Source organism: Pundamilia nyererei, unplaced genomic scaffold (genome assembly GCF_000239375.1).
Source record: "Pundamilia nyererei isolate P.nyererei 1_Seehausen unplaced genomic scaffold, PunNye1.0 scaffold00062, whole genome shotgun sequence".
NCBI classification, from domain to species: Eukaryota; Metazoa; Chordata; class Actinopteri; order Cichliformes; family Cichlidae; genus Pundamilia; species Pundamilia nyererei.
In genome coordinates, this window is record NW_005187463.1 from 1702623 (window position 1) to 1723174 (window position 20552).

Genomic DNA, 20552 nt, shown 5'->3' on the forward strand with positions numbered 1-20552 from the left:
GGGGGCGGGATGGAAAAGCTTTTCCGGTATTAATCAGGTTCGACTTATGCAGTGTTTCAACATTTGTCTAGTTCCCGCAGGCGGTCTTGGATCTGGACCAGTGACTCAGCTCGCTGCAAAGGCTCAGCATCACTCTACATCCATACAGAGGGTGGAAGGACACCTGGACAAACAGGGCAGCGATACAGATCATACAGAGATGTGCGTGTTTGCAAATGCAAGTCTATTAATTTTGCGCATGTGCTTTTGATGTATGAATGTAAGCAAAATGATCCTACCAGTGTAAAGTTTTCTCAGCGGTTAGTTTTAGTTGTCACACCTCCCAGAAACCCAGTTGGAAAATTGCCCATATAATCAGACTTTTATGGCTTGTTGAATTTATTACTTCTTGCTTTTACCGAATATTAGATACTAATGAATGTTTGATCTATTGGTCCTCTCTGCTGTTAAGGTTGTTGTGCGACTATAACTCTGCACCCTTCCATTTCATATCCCTATTCAAAGCGCATAGCTGATTTCCTCATGTCTGCCCCTGTCATTACCGTTAAAGAGATGTGCACGTCACTAATGGCAGACTTAATGCTCAAGAGACAGCAGAACCATCACAACTTGAGAGCAGATTTTTATTATTCATGACCCTGCAAACAAACAATATTCGATCATATACAACACGTAGCTGTACCCTTGTCCCAACCTTAACCTTTTCAAAAAGTACTTATCTGTAATTTATCTTTATTTCGTGGCTGTTTCAGAGTGAGGCTGTGGGCAACATTAGCAAAGACAGCCAGGAAGCATGAAGTTTGGGATGTGTGCCGAGCTGCTTGTGGATTCTGTTTGCTTTATGATGACGGGAGATGGAAGAAGACTGACAGTAAGATGATGAATGATCTTAAGAGTAACACTAAAATAACAGAAATATTTCTAATACTGAGTTTCAGAATACAGAATAGTAATGAGAAGTCAGGCTTGTACTCCTATGGCTATAGTTTAGGTTTTTGTGCTAGAGATCTGTCACTGATTGTTCACATAACATATTTTGCTAATTCTCTCCAGCGCGCAACTACTCAGAGGGGGAAAGCTGTGTACAGTGTCTTCACGGTTCCAGTGAAAGTCAAAGCTTTGTGCACCTGCTGCGCCTTTTAGCTGAAATTCGCTTCATTAGTGCTGAGGTTTGTTCTTACTAACTAATACACACAGCCACTCTTCAGCTCCTGTGTTCCTACAGATGGAACCAACACACTCCAACAGGTTTCTTATAACTCCAGTATTATAAGGTTGGCCCTTTTGATTAGTCATTACAGGCAAGTATTATAGAACTATAAAAAAAATGTGGAGCAAAAGCTTCTTGCACAATGGTCAACAGAACGAGAGGAGACTGAAGAATGTTGTGATTAAACAAACACAGCGAAATGCACTGTCCACTTTGTTAGGTACACCTGTTCAACTGCTGCTTAATGCAAATTTTGACCGGTCCAAACTGAGCAACAGAATGGGGTAGAACGGTAATGTAAGTGACTTGAATGTGTAATGGTGTCAGTGTTCTGAGTATTTCAGGAACTGCTGATATGCTCGGATTTTCCCAAACAACCATCTTGAGAATTAAAAATTAATTAAGGCAGTTTTGAAAGCCAAAGGGGCTTCAGTCAGGTACTAGCAAGGTGTAACTACTCAAGTGTCTGGTGAGTGCAGGATAGCTGTTCTGTGCCATAATTTGTTTTTGTGAGTATCGTAAACACACTGAGAGGTTTCTTAGTTTCTCTTAAAATGTAATGTTCCAGCATGATCTGAAAGAGTATTTTGAATGATATAGTAATAACTGAAGTTGAAGGTTTTCATGTTCCTACTGTAATGTATATTCAGAACAGTGACTGGTGTAACATCAATGGGCTCATATTCCTTCTGTTTTTGATAATTAAAGACGGTAGATTTATTATTGAATATGTTCTTATGCAGATCAGACAGAAACTCTTCATACTGAAAGTTGTTTGGCTCTAAAGGCTCCATACCTGGTTTGTTAGCCACCAGCTTCTGAATTAAACTTTATTTGAATTCAGATGTTTTTGTTATAAGGTGTTCATGTTCATTTTGTGGATGATCTTAGATCAAGCTGTTTCTTTTAGGCTGCGCCATCCTTTTGAAATACACCATTAGAAACAAAGACTGCTTGCAGCAGTTGACGTGCATTATGGGAGTTTTAACAAGCCTGTGAAGTTGTTGGTGAGTGGTTGGAGTCAGAGACTGCTGTGCTTGTCTCATGAGTTTGTCTTATTCTGCATACGTGCTTCCCATCAAATGTGTCCAAGTCTTTATTAAGTCTATAGAGACGTTAACTTGACAGCACTTTAAAGAAAATGAAGAGAACTATCCACACCCATGGCACAACCTTGCCAAAACTGACACACGCTGTAGCCTCTTTTCTTATACCTTTGTTCTATGACACAGGGATATGTTTTCTGAAAATTTGATTAGATTTCATTAATTCAAAAGCTACATTCTTCTCAGTCTGATGATGACGACTGGTTCCTCTTGTCTTAACCGAGTTGTCCACCTCTGGATAAAATGTTCACCAGTCATTTCTTTTTGTCTTTGATCTGTATATCTGAGCTTTAATACCTTTAAAGAATCTGTCATCCCCATAGCAGGAGGTTTTTCTCTTTTTTATTATAAAGTTGTCAAAACAGGAAGTCATCTTTAATATTATAGTTTGTGAAATTAATGTATTCTTTCTTGTTCAGGCCACTATCCAAAAGCTACTTGAAGAGGGGGTACAGCTAAATAGCCCTGCTGTCCCCCCACAGGATAAACAGTTTTGCGTGTCAGAAGAGGATCCACACTGGGTTATTTACAGGTGAAAACACAATATACACCTGTAGGACACCAGATATTTTGATTTTGTGTGTCTTTGCTGTTTACTGTACCTTGTTTTTTATAACTTGAATATGAAAGTAATTTGAAACAACATTTTTTACTTTTTTAAAACAAAGGTTAGAGTACCGAAAAAGCAGTCTTTGCATTTAGGTTGCACACAGTGGTTATGTTGTCCCAAGGGTGTGCACTCTATTCTGTAGCAACAGTGGAACTAAGTTCCATCATGGTGACAACTTTAGCTAAAATTACAAGTTAGCGATGGCATAGCTGCAGCACCGACATTGTTCTCCACTTCAGTGGGGCTCACCACTGTTGCGGTGTTGTGGAGCTGTACTGAGCATGCAGGCGCTTCTTCAAAATGTGATCCTGGCACAAAGTACACTTCCACATTGTAAGCCATTCGATCCACCATCTTGCTAGCTAAGGTCTAGAGACATGCTTGGAAGACTTGTCTGCAAATTTATGCCGAAAAAGTGCTACACAACAGGGAGACACAGATGATAGATCATTTGCATTCTAAGAAAAAGTTGTGACTTTCCACTAAAACCAACACATTTCAAAAGGGGCAACTTTTCCAGTTTCCATCACAGTTTCACAAATACTTAGTGAGCAGTTGGAAAGTGTTTGGTAACTACTTGGCATTTTCCATGCAAATTAGAAGAGACTGCAGAAGTCTGCTCGCGGCTAAAGTATTGGCAAGGTTTTACAATATACCTCATAACCACTTTCACTTAGTGACAGCATGCCTTCCACAACCATTAACCAACCAGCTGGGGAATAAACATTTTCCCTAGCTGGTTATCAGGGGATCACTGACTGCTCTTGGGCTGTGGCTGTGGCTAAAGAGTTGATTTCACATCACATTCCAGCAACCTCTCACAACCAGGAAACCAGGAAGTATTCCTCAGTTTCCTGGTTGACCCTGGTACAAAATAAGGGTTCCAGTTTCTTCTATAATGCGATTGCCAGGCCACCACTCACCGGCCTCTAGGCCTGTGTGACTGAAGCCCAAGGTTAATATGTGCACTGGCATGGACCTGTGTGCCAAAGAGTTGGGGGGGAGACACAAACATTGGGAAGGTCATGAGTTTTTGCCTTGTTCTTTTTCTTCCATCAAAATAAAAGTAACAGAGAAATACCGTCATATTTACCAGAAATTGTTTGCTTCTTTGAAAAAGCATCTAAATACCTGATTAATTGAAACTAAACAGTTACATTAACTCTTACAATTAAACAGTAATCGAGTACTCTGCTTTGCACCTACTAATTAAATGAGCTTAATTTCCTTATTTGTCAAACTAACAGTTCAAACCTGATCTGGGAACATTTCTAAAGCAATCAGATGTTATGGAAGAAGGGTTCAGATATCTTGTGTAATGTAGTTAAAGGGTAAGGATCAGATACTCCTCATTGCTTGTTATAGTGAGATCAGCATTATGGTGGTCAGGGTCACTATAGTATATTATTATTTATCATTTGTTTAATATATTTTGGGACTGGAAAATGGGCAAACTGGATAAATGGACATGTGCATCCAGAATCTGATATTTTTTATTTTTTATTTTTCCAGAGTGTTTTCCATCTTGTCTTCTTTCTTGGATTCCAGCCATCGTTGTATTAGATAAAACAGCAGCCTATTTTCTTTATTGACTTGACAAGACTTGACACATGGCATTCACCATTGAAATCACTGTACTGATGTGCTGTGCCTGAGACCTGCCTGAAATCTATTTCTGGCATATTGTAGAATTACAAGGGCTGCCAGCTGTTACTGTGAAATAAGATGAATACCTTCTTAAGTAGAATTTGCAAATTCTGTAAAAACTTGATTGAGTAATTTTCCTTCAGTAGATGAACGTGTTCATGCTAAAACAAGTTTAAAGATGAAATTGAAAATATTGTACTGCACACAAACACGCACAAAGAGTACTTTTTCTATCCTTTTTTCACTCTCTTCTATATTTCTGTGCTTCTCTCACCCAGGGACTGGATCCAGGCTCTATGTGCCTACACCACCTCCAACTTCTTGCGGGCAGGGGAGCTCGGAGCAGAGATCGGAGAGTCGTGGGTGGTAGCTAATGCAGCCATTTACCTGTGGAATTACAATAGCCACTTGCTGGCAGCTAGGGAATACACACGCCTGCTTCCCACCTTCCAGAGTCTTGTGGACATGCTCCAGAAGACGGGGTACACTGGGTAGGCTTTTTTTTTAGAAAATTATACCTTACCTGCAGTGTCACAGCTTCACTAATCTAACATAAAGATAATTAAAACACACCCTGAGAATCTGAACTGTAAAAGCACCACAGAAAAACTCATTATGAAACAAAATCCATGACATTCTAGATGAAATCTGCCTCTTATCAAGTTGTTAAGTTCTTACTCATTACTTCTCTAAATCAAGGTCATGAGCTACGTTAGTTATACCCGTTGTTGTTTTTGCCAGCACTTAGGATTATCATTAAATTAGTTTTTGCTTCAGGGCAGCTGGGATAGGCTCCAAGATATGTATTTGGTAGTTTCAACACAGCAGACATCCAGGAGACATCACATTGTTAATTTAGTGAGTATATTCTATGTTCAGCTGGATTCTCAGAGCATAATGCATTTTCTGTGGTCTTGTAAATTCTTCTTCTCACCTTTCCTCGACTTCATGACATTTTCCACTAAGGTCAAGGATAAGTGGTTGCAAAAATGAGTTATTCGATGCTCCCTTAGATTCTGATTAAGTTCATATGTTTCTTCTTAGTCTGTGTCTTTGTCTCTGTCTGTGTGAGGTTGTTTTCATTTCATACCAGTCTGTGTTCTTATTTTTTACCCTTTTTAGATGCTATCATTATGCAGCACTCTTTTTTTTAGTTGGTTATTATAGTGCCTTCTTGAGTCCCTGCAAGCCCAAGCTAGTTTTCTGTCTGCTTTGGATCTTTCCTCATCAGCATGACACCTGCAGCTCCTCGCACTTTGTAGTTTAGCTGAAACAGAGAAAATTACACAGGATATTATGTCTTGCTGGTGTAACTAAAAAAGTTAGATGAAATCACATAAATATGTTTTGTAAATACATTGTGTGTTGAGCAAATAAGAGCAACCTCTAAATAACAAAACACATTTTGGTTTTCATCCATTTTATTTACATTATTATTTACATTTTATTTTGATTATTCTCTACCTCCCCCAAGGTGGTTATGTTTTTTTGGTAGCCTTTGAATGTGTATTGTTCTGTCTGTAAATGCAATAGCTTGAAACATTTTGAATGAAACTTGGTGCAGATTCAGTTCATGTTAACAATCCATTAAAATTTGTTTTACATCCACTAAGGTCAGCTTAACGACTTATTGGTCTAAAATTGGCAACAACAAAAAAAAGCCTTATAACGTATAAACTCTGATTCTTACATGTGTGGTGTGTATTGTCAAATAACATGTAGCAATTTAAAACCTCTGACCACTTATTCAAGCTCAATAGGTTGATACATAGAGAGCTATATGATTATGGAGCTATTGTATGTCTATAACATACAATACCTTTCCCTTAAAAGTAAATACTGCCCAGAGAATGAGCTGCCTTGATGGAGTGCTTCTTGTTTTTATTTGTTTTATACAGTATGTTAGAGCTGCTTAACCAACAATTAATTAATAGTTTTCTGCATTTGTGTGTGTTTCTTTGTTTTTGGTGATACACTGTCTCTATTCCTCAGTACATTGTTCCGCATTTCTTAGAAATGAAAATGTTTTTAGACTGATGATCACACACATTTTATCTTATTCTGTGCGTTCTGAAAGACTTTCATCAGGCCACACATTTCTTTATCTACCCTCTGTGGAATAAAGTGAATACAAAGTCCTTCAGTTCAAGTAAAACTTACAAAATGTGCGTTCATCCTCAGAAACGTATCTGAAGCGTATTTCTTTTGTTGCTCCTGACAGCAGAGGAGACCATTTAAGCACTGCTCTTATTTTTGGCTATAGAAAGAAGCAGTGAAGCGTTCATGAGAACAGACCAAACTCTCCTTGGGCATAACAATAATTGTGCAAATGTTAGAATACACTGGCATTCTCATGTGACATGTGACCCAAGGAACACTTAGTTTTTTCGTAGCCAAATCTGTGGTGAGGGGAACATTATTTGTTTGTGTTTCTCAGGAACCGTGTTCTTTTTGTGCTGCTGTGTGATGCTGTGGCCCAAGGGTTGATTCAGCCTCTGTTTGGGCCAGACAACGTTGTGCCAGCTCCAGCAGAAGACAAGGGCAAAAAAAGAGCTGAGAAGGGCATAGCAAAGGCTGCCAGCACCTGTGGGGGTTTCTTAGATCCTGCTGGCCTCCAGGATGTCCACAAGGCATTAGAGGTGAGTCTCTTAATGTGGCTGTGCTTTTCTTTATATCACACAAGTTATATTAAAACTTCCTGACCTAGGATTTTCTGAAGCAGTTTGTTAGGTCATAGAGATATTTTCATCAAGATTAAATATGTTTATCTTGGGATTTCTTTAAAGCAAAGCTATCTCCAGGGCCACTGATGATTGGAGCTGATTTTGGCTGATACTTGTGGAGACGATAAGATATAATTAGACCACTGTCTCTACAGGGACGTGTTCAGAAAGGTTATGTAACATGTAATTATGACTAACAGGGTGTATATGTATGGTACATTCTAACTAACCAAAGCATATTTAGTTAGAAACCTGCTAACTTCTTGGATGGATGTTGTGGAAGAACACAGAATCTTCCTTGTGTCTGACTGATTGGAGTGTTTTGAGTTTGTTTTTGTTCAGTTTTTATCTTTTCACTGTGAAAACAATGTCTGAAATCCCAGCGCTGAAAGCTTAAGAACTGATTGGAATCTGTGAAAAGAGTTTAGCGCACAGTGTGTACAATCTCTGAATGCAGTTTGCTGAATGTTTGCAAGACGTGTTCAGAAAGTCAAGCGTTAATCTCTTTGTGCAGATATTACACAGCTAACAGTGTGAATTTAACATTTACAGACTGACATCTTTAAAAAGAAAAAAAAGTTTTAGACTTTCAAATCTAAATTGTCACTTTCCAAATCAGAGTCTAAACCATCAGGACTTACTAGAAACCTTTGAAATGCTCCCCAGCTGTATATATGATTCTACTTTATGCAAACAATGGTCTGTTTGTATAGAGAGCAGCCTTCATGCTCTCTTGATTTGGCCACTGAGCACTGAATTGTAGTTCAGCTTTCTCAGCTTTAAAATGGGTGCTTTTTTAGTGGTCTGTGACTGCTCAGTCACTTGCCCTTTGGTTGGTCAAGACAGCAATAAAAGGGGACATAGATGGAGTCAATCTGATATTAGTTTGTGATTGGCGGGGGTCATGTTGTCCATTATATCTGCTTGTAATAGTTTGGCAATTAGCTGAAATAAATTGGTGACAATTGTAAATTTGTTGCCATCCACATTCAAAGTCAAGTCAAAACCTCCCTAAATAGCAGTGTAGTTGCTGCAGGACAGTAACATAACAGCAAAATGATATAAGGTCTTTGGCAGCCTTGCTTATATAGGCAAATTTAATGAGAAAAAACGAGCTGGCAACACATTTGGGTCAAGTCCCTGATTGCAAAAAGATGAGTTGTCCTAACCAGCGCAGACTGACTCAGATTTATTGCAGCATAAAGGCATTCTGTCTGCATTTATTAACTATGTGGCAATTATTTGTAAACCTTCCCTGTCTAACAGTGATTGCAGTCACTTCAAGTCGCCTACAGGACAAGGGGACTACATGCTCAACCGCTCAAGAAACAGCCGGTCACTGCATCTATTACAATTGCAACCGCTCACCGAATGCAAAAAAATTCAGGGCAATAACTGGACAAACACAGATAGTGTGACCACCAACAGGGGAATATCAGATCTTTCTCTATTGGATATATATGACATATGATGAAGTATCACACAACTCTTAAAACAGGAAATGTATTTTCTTATTCTGCACATCCACCCATTTATACACACACTCGCACGCACACACGTGTGGACACGATCACATGTTGCTTTCAAGACTACATCTTTGTTGAAGACTGATTTCTTTGTTCTCTCGCCTGACAATTAAACCTTGTTTCCTTTCTCCTGATGTATTCTGATGGTCAGCCATGAAATCCAGCTGTAACTTCAGATAAAAGACACGTTATCAGTGAATTATTCACTAAATTTCATTGTGTCTATTTCCATTTTAAAGAAAAGAAGAAAAAACTATCCTTTGCTGTGTATGTTTTATTAATGGTATAGCAGGGTCAGATCCAGTGTCCAACTTGAACAAAGTCTTACTGAATTTTGACTCCTTTGTAGCTTGCATTAGGGAAGTATAATTATGCATCATGATGTATAATAACTGACTGACACCTGTTAAGTGTCTCAGATAGCTCATTATTGTTTTCTGCTCCTCCTCCTAGCTATGCGAGTACGCCCTTCGCATATCAAATGCTACCATCCCAGGGGAGACTGTCCCCATCTCAGCAAGAAAACGGGTGTTGGCTACATGGGTGCAGATCCATGGGCTCTTGCAACAGCAAACGGGTTCAAAGATGAATATGCTGAAAGAAGAGGTACTATTCTTAGCAGTTCTCTTTAGGTTCATTTAAGGGTTCTAGTTCATGTCTAGGGCCTAATCATTCATACGAAACCAAGTATCACCATTGAAAAATTAGTTAGCATTTTAGAGTTAATTTAGAGTTTGTGTAATTTACAGTCTCGAAGATTTATTACAACACTATATCAAACACAAGTTCAGACAAACAACTGTTAAACTAGCAGTCACTGGGTATAAATAGTGTATGTGGCAACATAAGAAGTAGTTTGATGTGTGATAATGTTTGTTTTAAACCAGCTCTATGTCCATTTATGTTTGACCTTTCTCTACATCTGCAAGCTGCTTGCATACCCACCTCTCCTGCAGCGCTTCCATGTCGTGCTATCTCTGATTCAATCAGCTCCCGCCACTGTTCTCACTGGCTTCTCAAGTATAGACATGAAGGGGACAGAGATGTAGGCTTTCCTCATTTTAGACTTTGCGCATACATATGTACAGAAGGATTGGTCCTAGAACGGAGCCAGGACGGAATAACTAGTCTGTTTTGACTAAATTAATCCTGACAGAATCAAATTAGGTTAGGTTAATGCTTCGGAGGTTGTGTTTTTTATATCGCTGCGTTTGCAGTTTTCCAATGGAGTTGACATAAGTGGATAAAAAAATAAAGAAATAAAAAAGTAAACTTCAGTGATGTAAGCCCTCAAGCAATTCAATTTTCCTCATGTGACAAGAATGATTAAGAAGAACAAAGCTATTTTTCTACCCTCCTGTGCATGCATTATTTTAATTTTCACTTTGAGGGTCACTTTAAGACTAATGCTCCTTCTATAGTTTATGATAAGCCTAAAACAGTCATTTTGGAAGCCTCTTGTTACATGACAAAATACGTCAAATGTAACATAGGATGGATTGTTGCTGAGTCATCTGTGTGGCTCAGTGTCATAACATAATAATGTCATTATTATAAAGTATTAATGTGCTTATGATACTGTGATGACTGCTGACATGCTCTGTGATGCTGTAGGTGTTGCATCCGCCCTTTTCATATTCAAGCTTTGTATCTGCTAGTGTGTGTGTTTGTCTCCAGGTGTCGTATGATTGTGCGGCTTCAGAGGGGGACAAAAACACGGGGAAAACACAAGTGTGATTTGTCATTCGAGCAGACCGTTCAATTAGTCACTGTAATCCTTTAACTGTTCCTCAGCCGAGAATCTCCTGCCCTACATTAGTTCCTTTGGCCTGATGTGTTTTTGACTCACAGCTAGATGAGGTTCGCTTCTTGTCATGCAAATTAGGAATTGCACTGTTAATATAACAGCGGCTCATCTCTAATTGCAATCAATAAATCATTCATCGACTCATTTTCCACACAATGGGAAGTCATACATTATCAACAAGAGCATCTCCGCAGCATTTGGAACACATGCGATATCTTAATTATACTACATCTTTATGTGTAATTTATACACAAATAGTAATACATGTATATGAGTTTCAGTTAATTAAACTGTATGTATATATTGAGTAGATTGCAGCTGAGTATGAGTTGTTTTCCACTGTGTTTGCAGAGTGAGAATGAGGACATGTCTGTGATGGCGTGTGTGCTGGTTGGAGTGGAGATGCTCCAGTGCAATAGGAACCCGAGGCATATGGAGTTCTCTGTTCCCAGTCTCTCCACAGTATGTATTTCTCTGTTTTCCTACAGTAGCTGATGCCCAGATTGCAACAACAGATGTCAACATGACCCATTGAGCCCTTGCAGCCTGTCTGCATCTCATCATTTGTCAGTAGTGTCAGTAAATGAAAAAAGTACTGTGCCAACCTTGATCATCCAGCTTTACTAGGATTATGATTGTCACTCCTCTGATATGATTAGCACGTGTGCATTTATTTTATTTTAGTTTCCTATTGAAAATTGCTCATTTAGACAGTTTGGCTTTATTCCACCCCTCTATCTGCTTTCACTCTTCCTCTTATTCTTTTATCAGTAAGGACAGATCCTCAATGTTTCTGCTTTTTCCATTCACTTTTTACGATCCCGCTCCTGCTTTTTCTGCCATTTTTTTCTTGTCTGCATATGTCCATTCATTCTTTTCGGTCCTTGTCCTTCTTTTTCTTCCTCCTGCTTCATCCTTTACACCCATGCATTCACTTTCTTCTCTTGCCTTTTCACTCACCACTCCTTTCCTTATTTCTCACCTTTCTTTTTCTGCCTCCATTCAATCACTTTTCTGGCCCTGCCCCAACCCTCCCCTGTCTGCCCCTACCTTCCCTTAATTTTGTTCCCTTCCAAATTCCAGTCCTCCTTCCTTGTATTCCCACAACCCTCTCATCATTTCCTCTTCCCTGACCACCACTGCCACCACCATCATTTTCATTCCCTCCCCTCTCTTCACTCTTCACCTAAAGCTGGTGAGCATGGCGTCGGAATGCAGATGGTCCGACGCCGTGGTGGAGTTGCAGGTGTGGTGCCAGCTGGCTGCCTTCTGCCACGATGTCAAGGACTACAGCTTAGTGTGCAGCTGCACCAAGAGGGCTCTGCTGCTGGAGGAAGCAGCCACAAAAAGTCTCAACACCATGCCATGTGTTTTGTAAGTGTGGTTGGTTTATTTCAACTCTAAAATAAGTACCAGGGTCATTTTTAAAAATGGGGATTCCTTATAGAAGCATTTCGGGCAAAGTAGTTAAGACTTTGAGGCTCACTTGACATCTTGTCCATAACCCACTGATAATTCAAGAAATCGATGCGTATTAAGCTACCTGTCTATTTGCCTGCTCTGTTTGGCTTTGACAACTATGCAGCCAGTCTGCTTCAGATTTGGCAGATGTATTGCTTTCGTCCCGAGTAAGTCCGGTGCCAAGTTTGATCTCGTTTGATTGAGATATTCTCATATATTTTTGTTCTGTGTCACCAGTATTTCACCTAGAGCTTACATGGGCAGAGTATGGCCTGAGGGCCAGAACCAGCCTGTGAACCATGTGAATCCTGCCTCTGAAAAAAAAAGAAAACTGTATTAATGAATCTTAAGGTGACTAACTTAAATGAGTTTGATTCCAACAGAGGGCGCACCACTTATGATTGCCACCCTCAATGATTCGTTATTCAAATAGACAGTACGGTTTTTAAATGTCTAATATCTGTTACATGTAGAGATGCAGTTCTGTACTGTGAAGATCTTAAAGTTACAGTTACACAAATTAGTCTAAAAAAGTCTTTTTGCACAGCATTTAGTTCGTTTTTGAATCAAAACTATACACAAATATAGCAAGTTATAAAAAGTCAAAAAAACATGTCTTGGGGTTTGTTTGTTTTATTTTTGTTTTTTTTTCAATAGAAATTCAGGCCTTCAGGACTGACAGATACTGCAAAATGTTCTCTTATTTCTCCTCTAAGTTATTAGGTTTAACAGACTGTGAGATATGTTTGTCAGTTTAGTTTTCCAGTGCTCTTCACTCACCCAGGCGTTCTTGTTTGGCTGTCTATGTGAGTGCATTCACTAGCGTTAAAGCTAGTGTGTGCAGCCACTTTCTGATCAGGTACATTCACACAAATAGCGGGTAAATGCTGTCCACCTAACAGCTACTTCACACCCTTGACAGGTCTCCAACCTCTCGCAGGGATAACACTTAAAGACAGACAAACATCCACACTCACATTAACACCGACAGCCAATTTAGAATTACCAATTAACCTAGCAAACATGTTCAGCCCATAGGTTGCTAACATATTTCACTTTTACAGTTTGGTTTGTTGATTGATAATGCCTGATAGATGATCTCACATGTGTAGGTATGGCCCAACTGCAGTGAATGAAATGCTGAGCATCACAACCTGCCTGAGAGGTTTGAGCTTAGTCCATGAGTCCAGGGGAGATCTACACTCTTACAGGGAGGCAATGGAAGTGCTCCTGTCAAGTGTCAGGTACTGTTTAGAGTAAACTGATTTATTGATTAATGCTTTAGGCTGAAAATGTTTTTGTTTTATTTAGTCTCTAAGTCTGCACTTTCAGGCATTTTAAATTTCTGCCCTAAAATCAGAGTTCTCCTTTCTCTTGTCCATAGTTTCGCAGAGAAAGCTGTCAGTCCAGCATTGTGTGTCACTGCTGCCGGGCATTACTGGAATACTTGTCTACCTCTGACAGGGAGCACTGAGGAAAGGCAGCAGCTCCGGGAGAACCTAAAGATGATCCTGAATGCCCTTGTTCATACCACTAAACAAGAAAATGTATAAATCGTTTGTTATTTAATGAGCTATTCTCATATTCATCCATATCAATTTATCCAACGATTCAGAGCAAGAATTTTACATAGATGACCCTCCATATCTACGTAAATCAAAATAATTCGTTATCCAGCTTTAGTAGAAATAGATACATTGCACATATAAATTAAATATCTTAACGTAGAAGTATTTCCCATATGTAGACAATCTCCAGACTGCAGGTATTCCCTACTGTTCTTTGTCTGCACCTGGCCAAAATACATATGTGGGAAGACATTTTTTCCAGAACTACAATGCTAGATTTCTGTGATGTTTAACAATGTGGTGGTACAGCACTAACACAGAGCTCAGCAGTAACGAAAACAGACCCTGAGCCTCCATGTTATGGGAAATGGTTTAGACACAGACAGACAGCCTCTCCCGGATCATTTATAACATTTTCTGCTATATCAACAGCCGAAAAGACAAAACGTCAGCCTAAAAAGTCAACAACAAAAAGAGCCACTAATGAGCAAAGCATTAAAAATAAAAAAAATCTCTATTTCTTTCATGCCATTTTTTAATTATATCTTTTTGAACGCTTGATTTTTGTTGCTATCAAGGTGACTAAGGTGTCTTAACATCCTCTGAAAATCAGTGCAGTTTTTTTTTCTTTTGGTCCTAAAAGGGAAAAGCTTGTGGGTGTGGCAATTGTGCAAAACATCTGCCCATCTCTGCCTGTGAACAGCAATCCAGCCACGGGGATAAACAGCAGTTCAACTGCAAAATCTATAATTAAAGAGCACTTATGTGAGAATTCAGAATGATGTTTATCTGTCGTGTTCTTCTCTTCTCAACACTGTTCTTAAGCAACATGTTGTAAGTGGGGGTGAACATGATCTAGCTTATATACAGATGATGGACTTTTTTTGTATAGTATTCCCAAATTGCTAACCAGTGAGTCTGGAAGAGAATTTACAGATATTGAGACAGGGATATATATAAGGAAAGGTCACACAGCCTTTGCTCCTATGTGTTATCAGTGAGCTCTAACTATGACCGACTACCTACGGCAAATGCTCAATTTCCCAAGAGAGTTAAAATAAAGCATTAATCCTTTTCCTGTTGTATTTCAGCAGCAGAGCAAAGTGAAAAGGCCGCTGACCTTGGCAGCACAGCCTCTAAGGAGATCAAAACACAGAGCAACAAGTAAGCACCAAAAAGAGCCTCAAAATATAATACATACTTTGATACAATCTACACAAATGTACCCTACAGCTAATTATTTGACCTCAGTATAGCTATGTGCTCCTTTTTGATGGGCAATAACATACCTGTGAATTCCCAAGCAGTGAAAGTCATAAAATCATAAATCATAATTACTCTTGGTTGTCCTCATGACGGTGATGCACAGTGGTGCAGTGGTTTACCGTCTCGCCTCACAGATTCAGGTTCATACCCTGGCTGGAGCCTTTCTGTGTGAAGTTTGCATCTTCTCCCTGTACATCCGTACTTTAGCTTCTTCCTACTGTCCAGCTGAGTCTACAGTGCTTTGAGATCCAGTGTTAATAAATAGATAAATACCAGTCCACTCCATGTATTTAAATGAAACACATATAGAACTTTCTCCCAAAACTGCAATGAGTTTTATTCTGTATCTGTTTTGTATATTGGTGGTATTGTTTGGCTCTGGGTTCAAACCTCTGTTTTCCTGTGCTTGGCTGTGTTTTTTTCTGGATGCTTTGCTTTCCTCCCACAGTCTAAATACATGCATGCTATGTTAGCATTAGTGGCTTTTGCTGGCTACCGATAACAAATTGATAACAAAATGGTGAACACACACTTGTTTGCTTTGGATTAGAGGCGAACATTTAAACTCTATATTTTTCTGTGTCTGTATATTTGCGTCTTTGAAAGATGAAGAGGTCCTAACCCTGAGAGCAGCTATTTACCGTTTGTTGCTCCAAATCTACATCGATGAGGAAGACTTTGAAAGCGCCCTGCAGCTGCTGGCCAAAGCTATGAGAGACATGCCTCGCAGTAGACACCGGTTGTGAGTGAAATCATGAACATGAAGAGATGAGAGGAGCTTAAAAACATAGACATTTGACTCTTCGTTGTGTTAACCCAGGTCTCTGCTCAAATATGGTGTGCTGGTGAAAGCAACGCTGGGAGAGAACATACTGCCAGACATGCAGAAATTAGAAGATGAAGGGGAGCAGTGCCATTCGTTCATGTGGCATCAGGTGGCACTGTGTGCTGACACGGTAGCCAAACAACTGACTTGCCACCAGAAAGCCATCGTCTCTCTCACAGTAATATACCTCGAAATGGAAAACATAATGCATGCAGATGATTTATAAACTTTTCATATTAAAAAAAAAACAGTCATAAAGTGCATAATATTAATCCCTGTGTTTTGACTGTGCATGGAGGTAGTGCAATATTTGTAGCAATGGTTTTAGTACCATCATGTGGTGCTGACGTGCCATTACAACCCACTTCAAATACCTTTTTATATGGTGTGAAGAGTTCCATATGATCGGGCTTGAATTTTTCATGTTTATGATTTTTTTTTAAACTTTTGTGTTTTTAATGTCATCTCTGAACAGAGCGCAGAGACTAAATGGCAGAAAGTCAGCATTCTGTTAAGTTTTGGACAGTGGCTGTACAATCACAACTTCCCCAAAGAGGATGCTAAACTTCAGGTTCAATGGGTAATAGATATCCTTCTACACATGGAACCTGGGAAGGCAGATGGAGTAGGTAGGACTCCCTGTCTCGTCTCGCTCATTGTATTATGTCAAACAAGTGTCACTGACTAGTTTTGCCAGTTCTGCTACTGTGCACTCTGAAAATCTCTGGGGGGGGAAGGTAACACATTCTGAGAATTCCCCTGAGGTTCACATCTCAGGAGTGCTTTTCCACTTGGATTAAGTCTGCATGTGTGCGATTACACATTAGCACGTGTGCCTGCATGCTTTTTTTTTAACCATCCCTGATGTTTTACACTGTGTTAGGTTAACATCTGATCAGTCTGATCCTAAAATGAGCATTGCCACTGCTTATGTGTAATTGCTTCAACATTAAAGTCATGTGTTCCCCTGTGCAAACAAAACAAAAAAAACCCAGACTGGATCAGAGGAAAACAAACTGACCACTCGAGGAAACAGATTTGTCAAGATCCCACGTGGGTACCCACTGAGAATAAGATAGCACCGCTTTAAAGAGAGTTGTAAGAAGTCTTTATAGCCTCCTGCTGCGAGTACCATTAATATTCCCTCAGAGATAAACTGCCCTCTTCAATAAAACCTCTTTATTATTCTCTTAAGTTGTAACTGTGTTTCAGTCATTCTGATAGATTATCCTAGATATGTTTCTCGTTTAACACCTTTTATGTCTCTTTTTTCTCCAGAGGATGAATCTGTAGAGAGGGATTTGGGCCCTGTGAAAAGTGAGTACGTGCTCGGAGTCCAGGGGTTGTCATTTACACAAAATGTGTCCGGTCTAAAGGAAGTGCGTCGTCTGGACTACTTGATACAAGCACACACTCTGCTTGCCATCATGGAGGACAAGACTTCGCCTGAGCACCAACTTAACCTGCTCAGAGCCTACACTTTTGTGCTCCAGATATGGCAGGTAGTGCATCTTCAACTCCACTGCTCTTGACAACTTTGACAGCGGCTTCAGATGCAAATTGGGCTCAAGCTGAGTGCAGTATGTGCCATGACGTGTGCACCGTATTTCACTACAGGTTTCTATGGCAGCAGCGTGTGAGATTTCCAGGGAGACGGCAAAGAGTGAGGCACTCCAACCTCCTGCCTCTGCTGAATCCAAAAAAGGCAAAGACAAGGGCAAAGACAAAAAAGCCAAACAGGTAAGTTTCTCATATTTGTGCCTTTGCTTGCTTTGAAATTTAACTCAGTTACTTGACTTAATGTAAAGTTATGCCAGTTATGTTCATCCACTCTGCCTGTTTGATTTCACGTTTCACAAGTTACGTGTTGACTGCACACCGGTGTTAAAAACAAAAAGTTGATAGGTTTGTAGCTTGAACCTATTCGCTGGAACGTTGAAGACAATATAATTACACAGCAAAAGCATTGAGCACCAAGTAGGCAAAGTTCTTCGTGTTACTCATGCATAAGGGAGGCCTGCCTGTCGTTCCACCACTTGACCTCCGTCAGACTCTCAGCCAGGTTCCCCATAGCACTCCTTTTATTGTGGTTACATGAATATGCATAGGGTCATTAACATCTAACATCTTACATAGGTATACATGTGAACAAAGAATACTGTGTGTGTGTGTGTGTGTGTGTGTGTGACCCCATAAATGACTTCCCTAAACCTGCTGGTCTGGAAGTCCAACAGTTCATCTAAACAAAAGGCACTTAGCCTGAAACAGATATAGATACGTTTATCCTACCATAAGACAATAAGACAAGGTACGACCACTTCCCATGCTCCCAGGATGTAGGTGTGCATTCCAGTGTGGAATACACACCAAGCCTTTCCAGCCTGCTAAAGATCACACATCCTATCACTACACAATTGATTATACACCTCTAAGCATATATGGTTAAATATTTCTAAGCATAAATGACAATCAACAATACAAAACCTAACAAAAGTCAGTACTGTGTCTCATCTGTTTGACCAGCCTACATCTGCTGATGAAAGACCTAAAGCTGTTGTCTTGGATCAGACACCTCCTTCCACCACGAGGGACTGGGCCTCCTTTGTCTGTCCCGACCAGGCCAGGCAGATATTCAGAACCAGCAGCAACCCCCACTGTATCAACACTCACAGCATTACAAAGCAGGCAAGACTACAAACTTCTCTCATACATTTCTCTCTGCATTATAAGGTGTACCATCTGTGGTATTGTCTCAGACTTCACTTTTTATTTAGCAGAGGTTGTATCTCCCAGCTATATAGAATCAAAGGCTTGGCTATATAAAAGCAAAGCGGTAACTTAAAGTCAGTGTTGCTGCAAAGTTTTGTTGACAAGAAAGCACACTTATTGATCTTTGGGGATCAAGTTAAGCTGTCAGAAGACGATAAAGCCCTGGTATTCTAAATGAAACATGTACTGTGATCCATTCATGGATCTACAGCCTCAGTGGGATGGCAATATGTAACAAGACTTCATCTAATTGGTTAGAAAAAGGAGCAAAGAGCCATTTTCTATTCTGATAAAACACTGAAAAGTCTTGATGTATACTTGTTAGTGAAAGTCTTTAAACCTTTATGTTTCTCTTTGTGTTTGGCTGTAGAAACAAAGCCTGTTTTATCTCAACCTGCTGGAAAGAGAACTGAACTCACTGTCACTCGGCCACCTGACCCTTCCTGCAGTGCATCTAGCTGAGACCATTGCTCATGAGCTTTTGGATATGACAAGCCTCTCTGACCTCTACAGGCTTAGGTAAAAACCAGGGTGACCTACACCTCACACTCAGGTCTTAGGTAGTACTACTGTATATGAGAAGAATGTTGTTTAAAGCGTTTGAGGTTCAGAGGGTGGTACAAAAATCAGATAACTTGCTCAGTGATGAACTTTATTCACTAAATACAAGATAATATTCTCTGTGTAAAAAAAAAAAGCTGCACTCAAAAAATATTTACGCCCAAATTGCTGACTTTAAATCACGGGATAACATGTAAATTTTCCGTGGAATTTTTGCTACATGAGTGCAATGTAAAACATCAAATTTCATTTGTTCAAATTAAATTGATAGTTTACTGGAATCGGGTTACATCAGATTTACTTTATTGGTATAGAGCAAGTTTACACCAAGCATTTTTTCCTAATAATTAAATATTTGAATAAATAAACCTTTGACTTTATCTATAAAGCTACGGTTTACATCATGTTTAGTGTGCCTATCAATTTTTCAACATTCTGTCAGTTTACAGGTATTCAGGTAATGCTATATATTTGAAAAAAGTTGTATGAAGCTTTATGGCTAAAGGAGGCGCTGTGTGATGTCTCAGGGCTCATGAAACAGAATTGATTGGGTCAGAACATGTAGGATGGACTCAGCTACAGGGACGCTTACTTTATCCTGATCTATGTTTAAAAGCGCTGCACGCCAACTTCTCTAACCACTTGTATCACTGTTAAGGTACAAGGTGTGATTGAAAAGTTCAGGGAACTGGTCAATAAATCTCCTGCTAAAATCTGATGAGATTTGCTGAAAAGGCTTCCAGTGCAGTTTTTGTTTTCAGATGACTTCTCAAAAGGCCCATTCTGACCACTAACACTGTGGAGCAGTTTCTCCAGTGAGAAAGAAATTCAATATAATAAATATCAGTTTCTCTTTTTATCATCTTCTTAAAAAGCAAATACACACAGTTTTTTGTTCATTTCCTGCTTGCCAAGTTTTCCACTTTCCCCACTTTTCTTCACTCACGACAGACTTCTACTGAGAGATCTTAAAGTACTGAGAGATCTTAAAGTACTGAGAGATCTTGAATGAAAAACTGGATAAATTTAAATCCGGTGAGCGTTTTCATTTTACCTATTAGACTTGTTCCCAAAACTTTTGGATCATAGCTTGAAGATACGCAGTGATAAAATTGTGTGTGGCTCAATCAGTGAATACTTACTGTTTCCAAATATTAATAAATATTATGTCAGTTTTGTATACAGTAAGTGTGGCTGTTTCCAGCACACGTTTCATCTCATTTAAATTGTGTCCCAGAGTAAAAGAATTACTTGACTTAGCTGACTGACTGAGGAGTGTCAGCCTGCAGCCCCATGAGTTACTCCATCATTGAATGCCATGTTCCTCTTCCTGTTTTCACCTTATTAGAATTGCCAGAACCTGTGTTGAGCTGGGTTTGGAGGCACACTCACCATATCAGAAGAAGCTTCTGCCTCTGAGTGCAGTCCCAGAACGAGAACAAATGGGGTACGTGAACTGGGCTATAAAGATT

At 39.6% G+C, this 20552-nt stretch overlaps 1 protein-coding gene across 1 annotated transcript in view; it reads left to right on the plus strand.

Moving 5' to 3' along the window:
* Nucleotides 1-20552, plus strand: part of cfap46 (cilia and flagella associated protein 46) — a 63725-nt gene that overhangs the window by 14528 nt on the left and 28645 nt on the right. Inside the window, exons 14-33 of the mRNA XM_005735163.1 lie at nucleotides 72-201; nucleotides 753-871; nucleotides 1054-1169; nucleotides 2736-2848; nucleotides 4852-5064; nucleotides 7011-7212; nucleotides 9276-9428; nucleotides 10981-11091; nucleotides 11822-12003; nucleotides 13203-13334; nucleotides 13475-13637; nucleotides 14750-14822; nucleotides 15531-15666; nucleotides 15745-15928; nucleotides 16226-16379; nucleotides 17029-17252; nucleotides 17368-17490; nucleotides 18274-18435; nucleotides 18890-19038; nucleotides 20429-20527. Of these exons, the coding sequence (XP_005735220.1) occupies nucleotides 72-201; nucleotides 753-871; nucleotides 1054-1169; nucleotides 2736-2848; nucleotides 4852-5064; nucleotides 7011-7212; nucleotides 9276-9428; nucleotides 10981-11091; nucleotides 11822-12003; nucleotides 13203-13334; nucleotides 13475-13637; nucleotides 14750-14822; nucleotides 15531-15666; nucleotides 15745-15928; nucleotides 16226-16379; nucleotides 17029-17252; nucleotides 17368-17490; nucleotides 18274-18435; nucleotides 18890-19038; nucleotides 20429-20527 (2938 nt within the window). The remainder of the gene's footprint in view (nucleotides 1-71; nucleotides 202-752; nucleotides 872-1053; nucleotides 1170-2735; nucleotides 2849-4851; nucleotides 5065-7010; nucleotides 7213-9275; nucleotides 9429-10980; nucleotides 11092-11821; nucleotides 12004-13202; nucleotides 13335-13474; nucleotides 13638-14749; nucleotides 14823-15530; nucleotides 15667-15744; nucleotides 15929-16225; nucleotides 16380-17028; nucleotides 17253-17367; nucleotides 17491-18273; nucleotides 18436-18889; nucleotides 19039-20428; nucleotides 20528-20552) is intronic.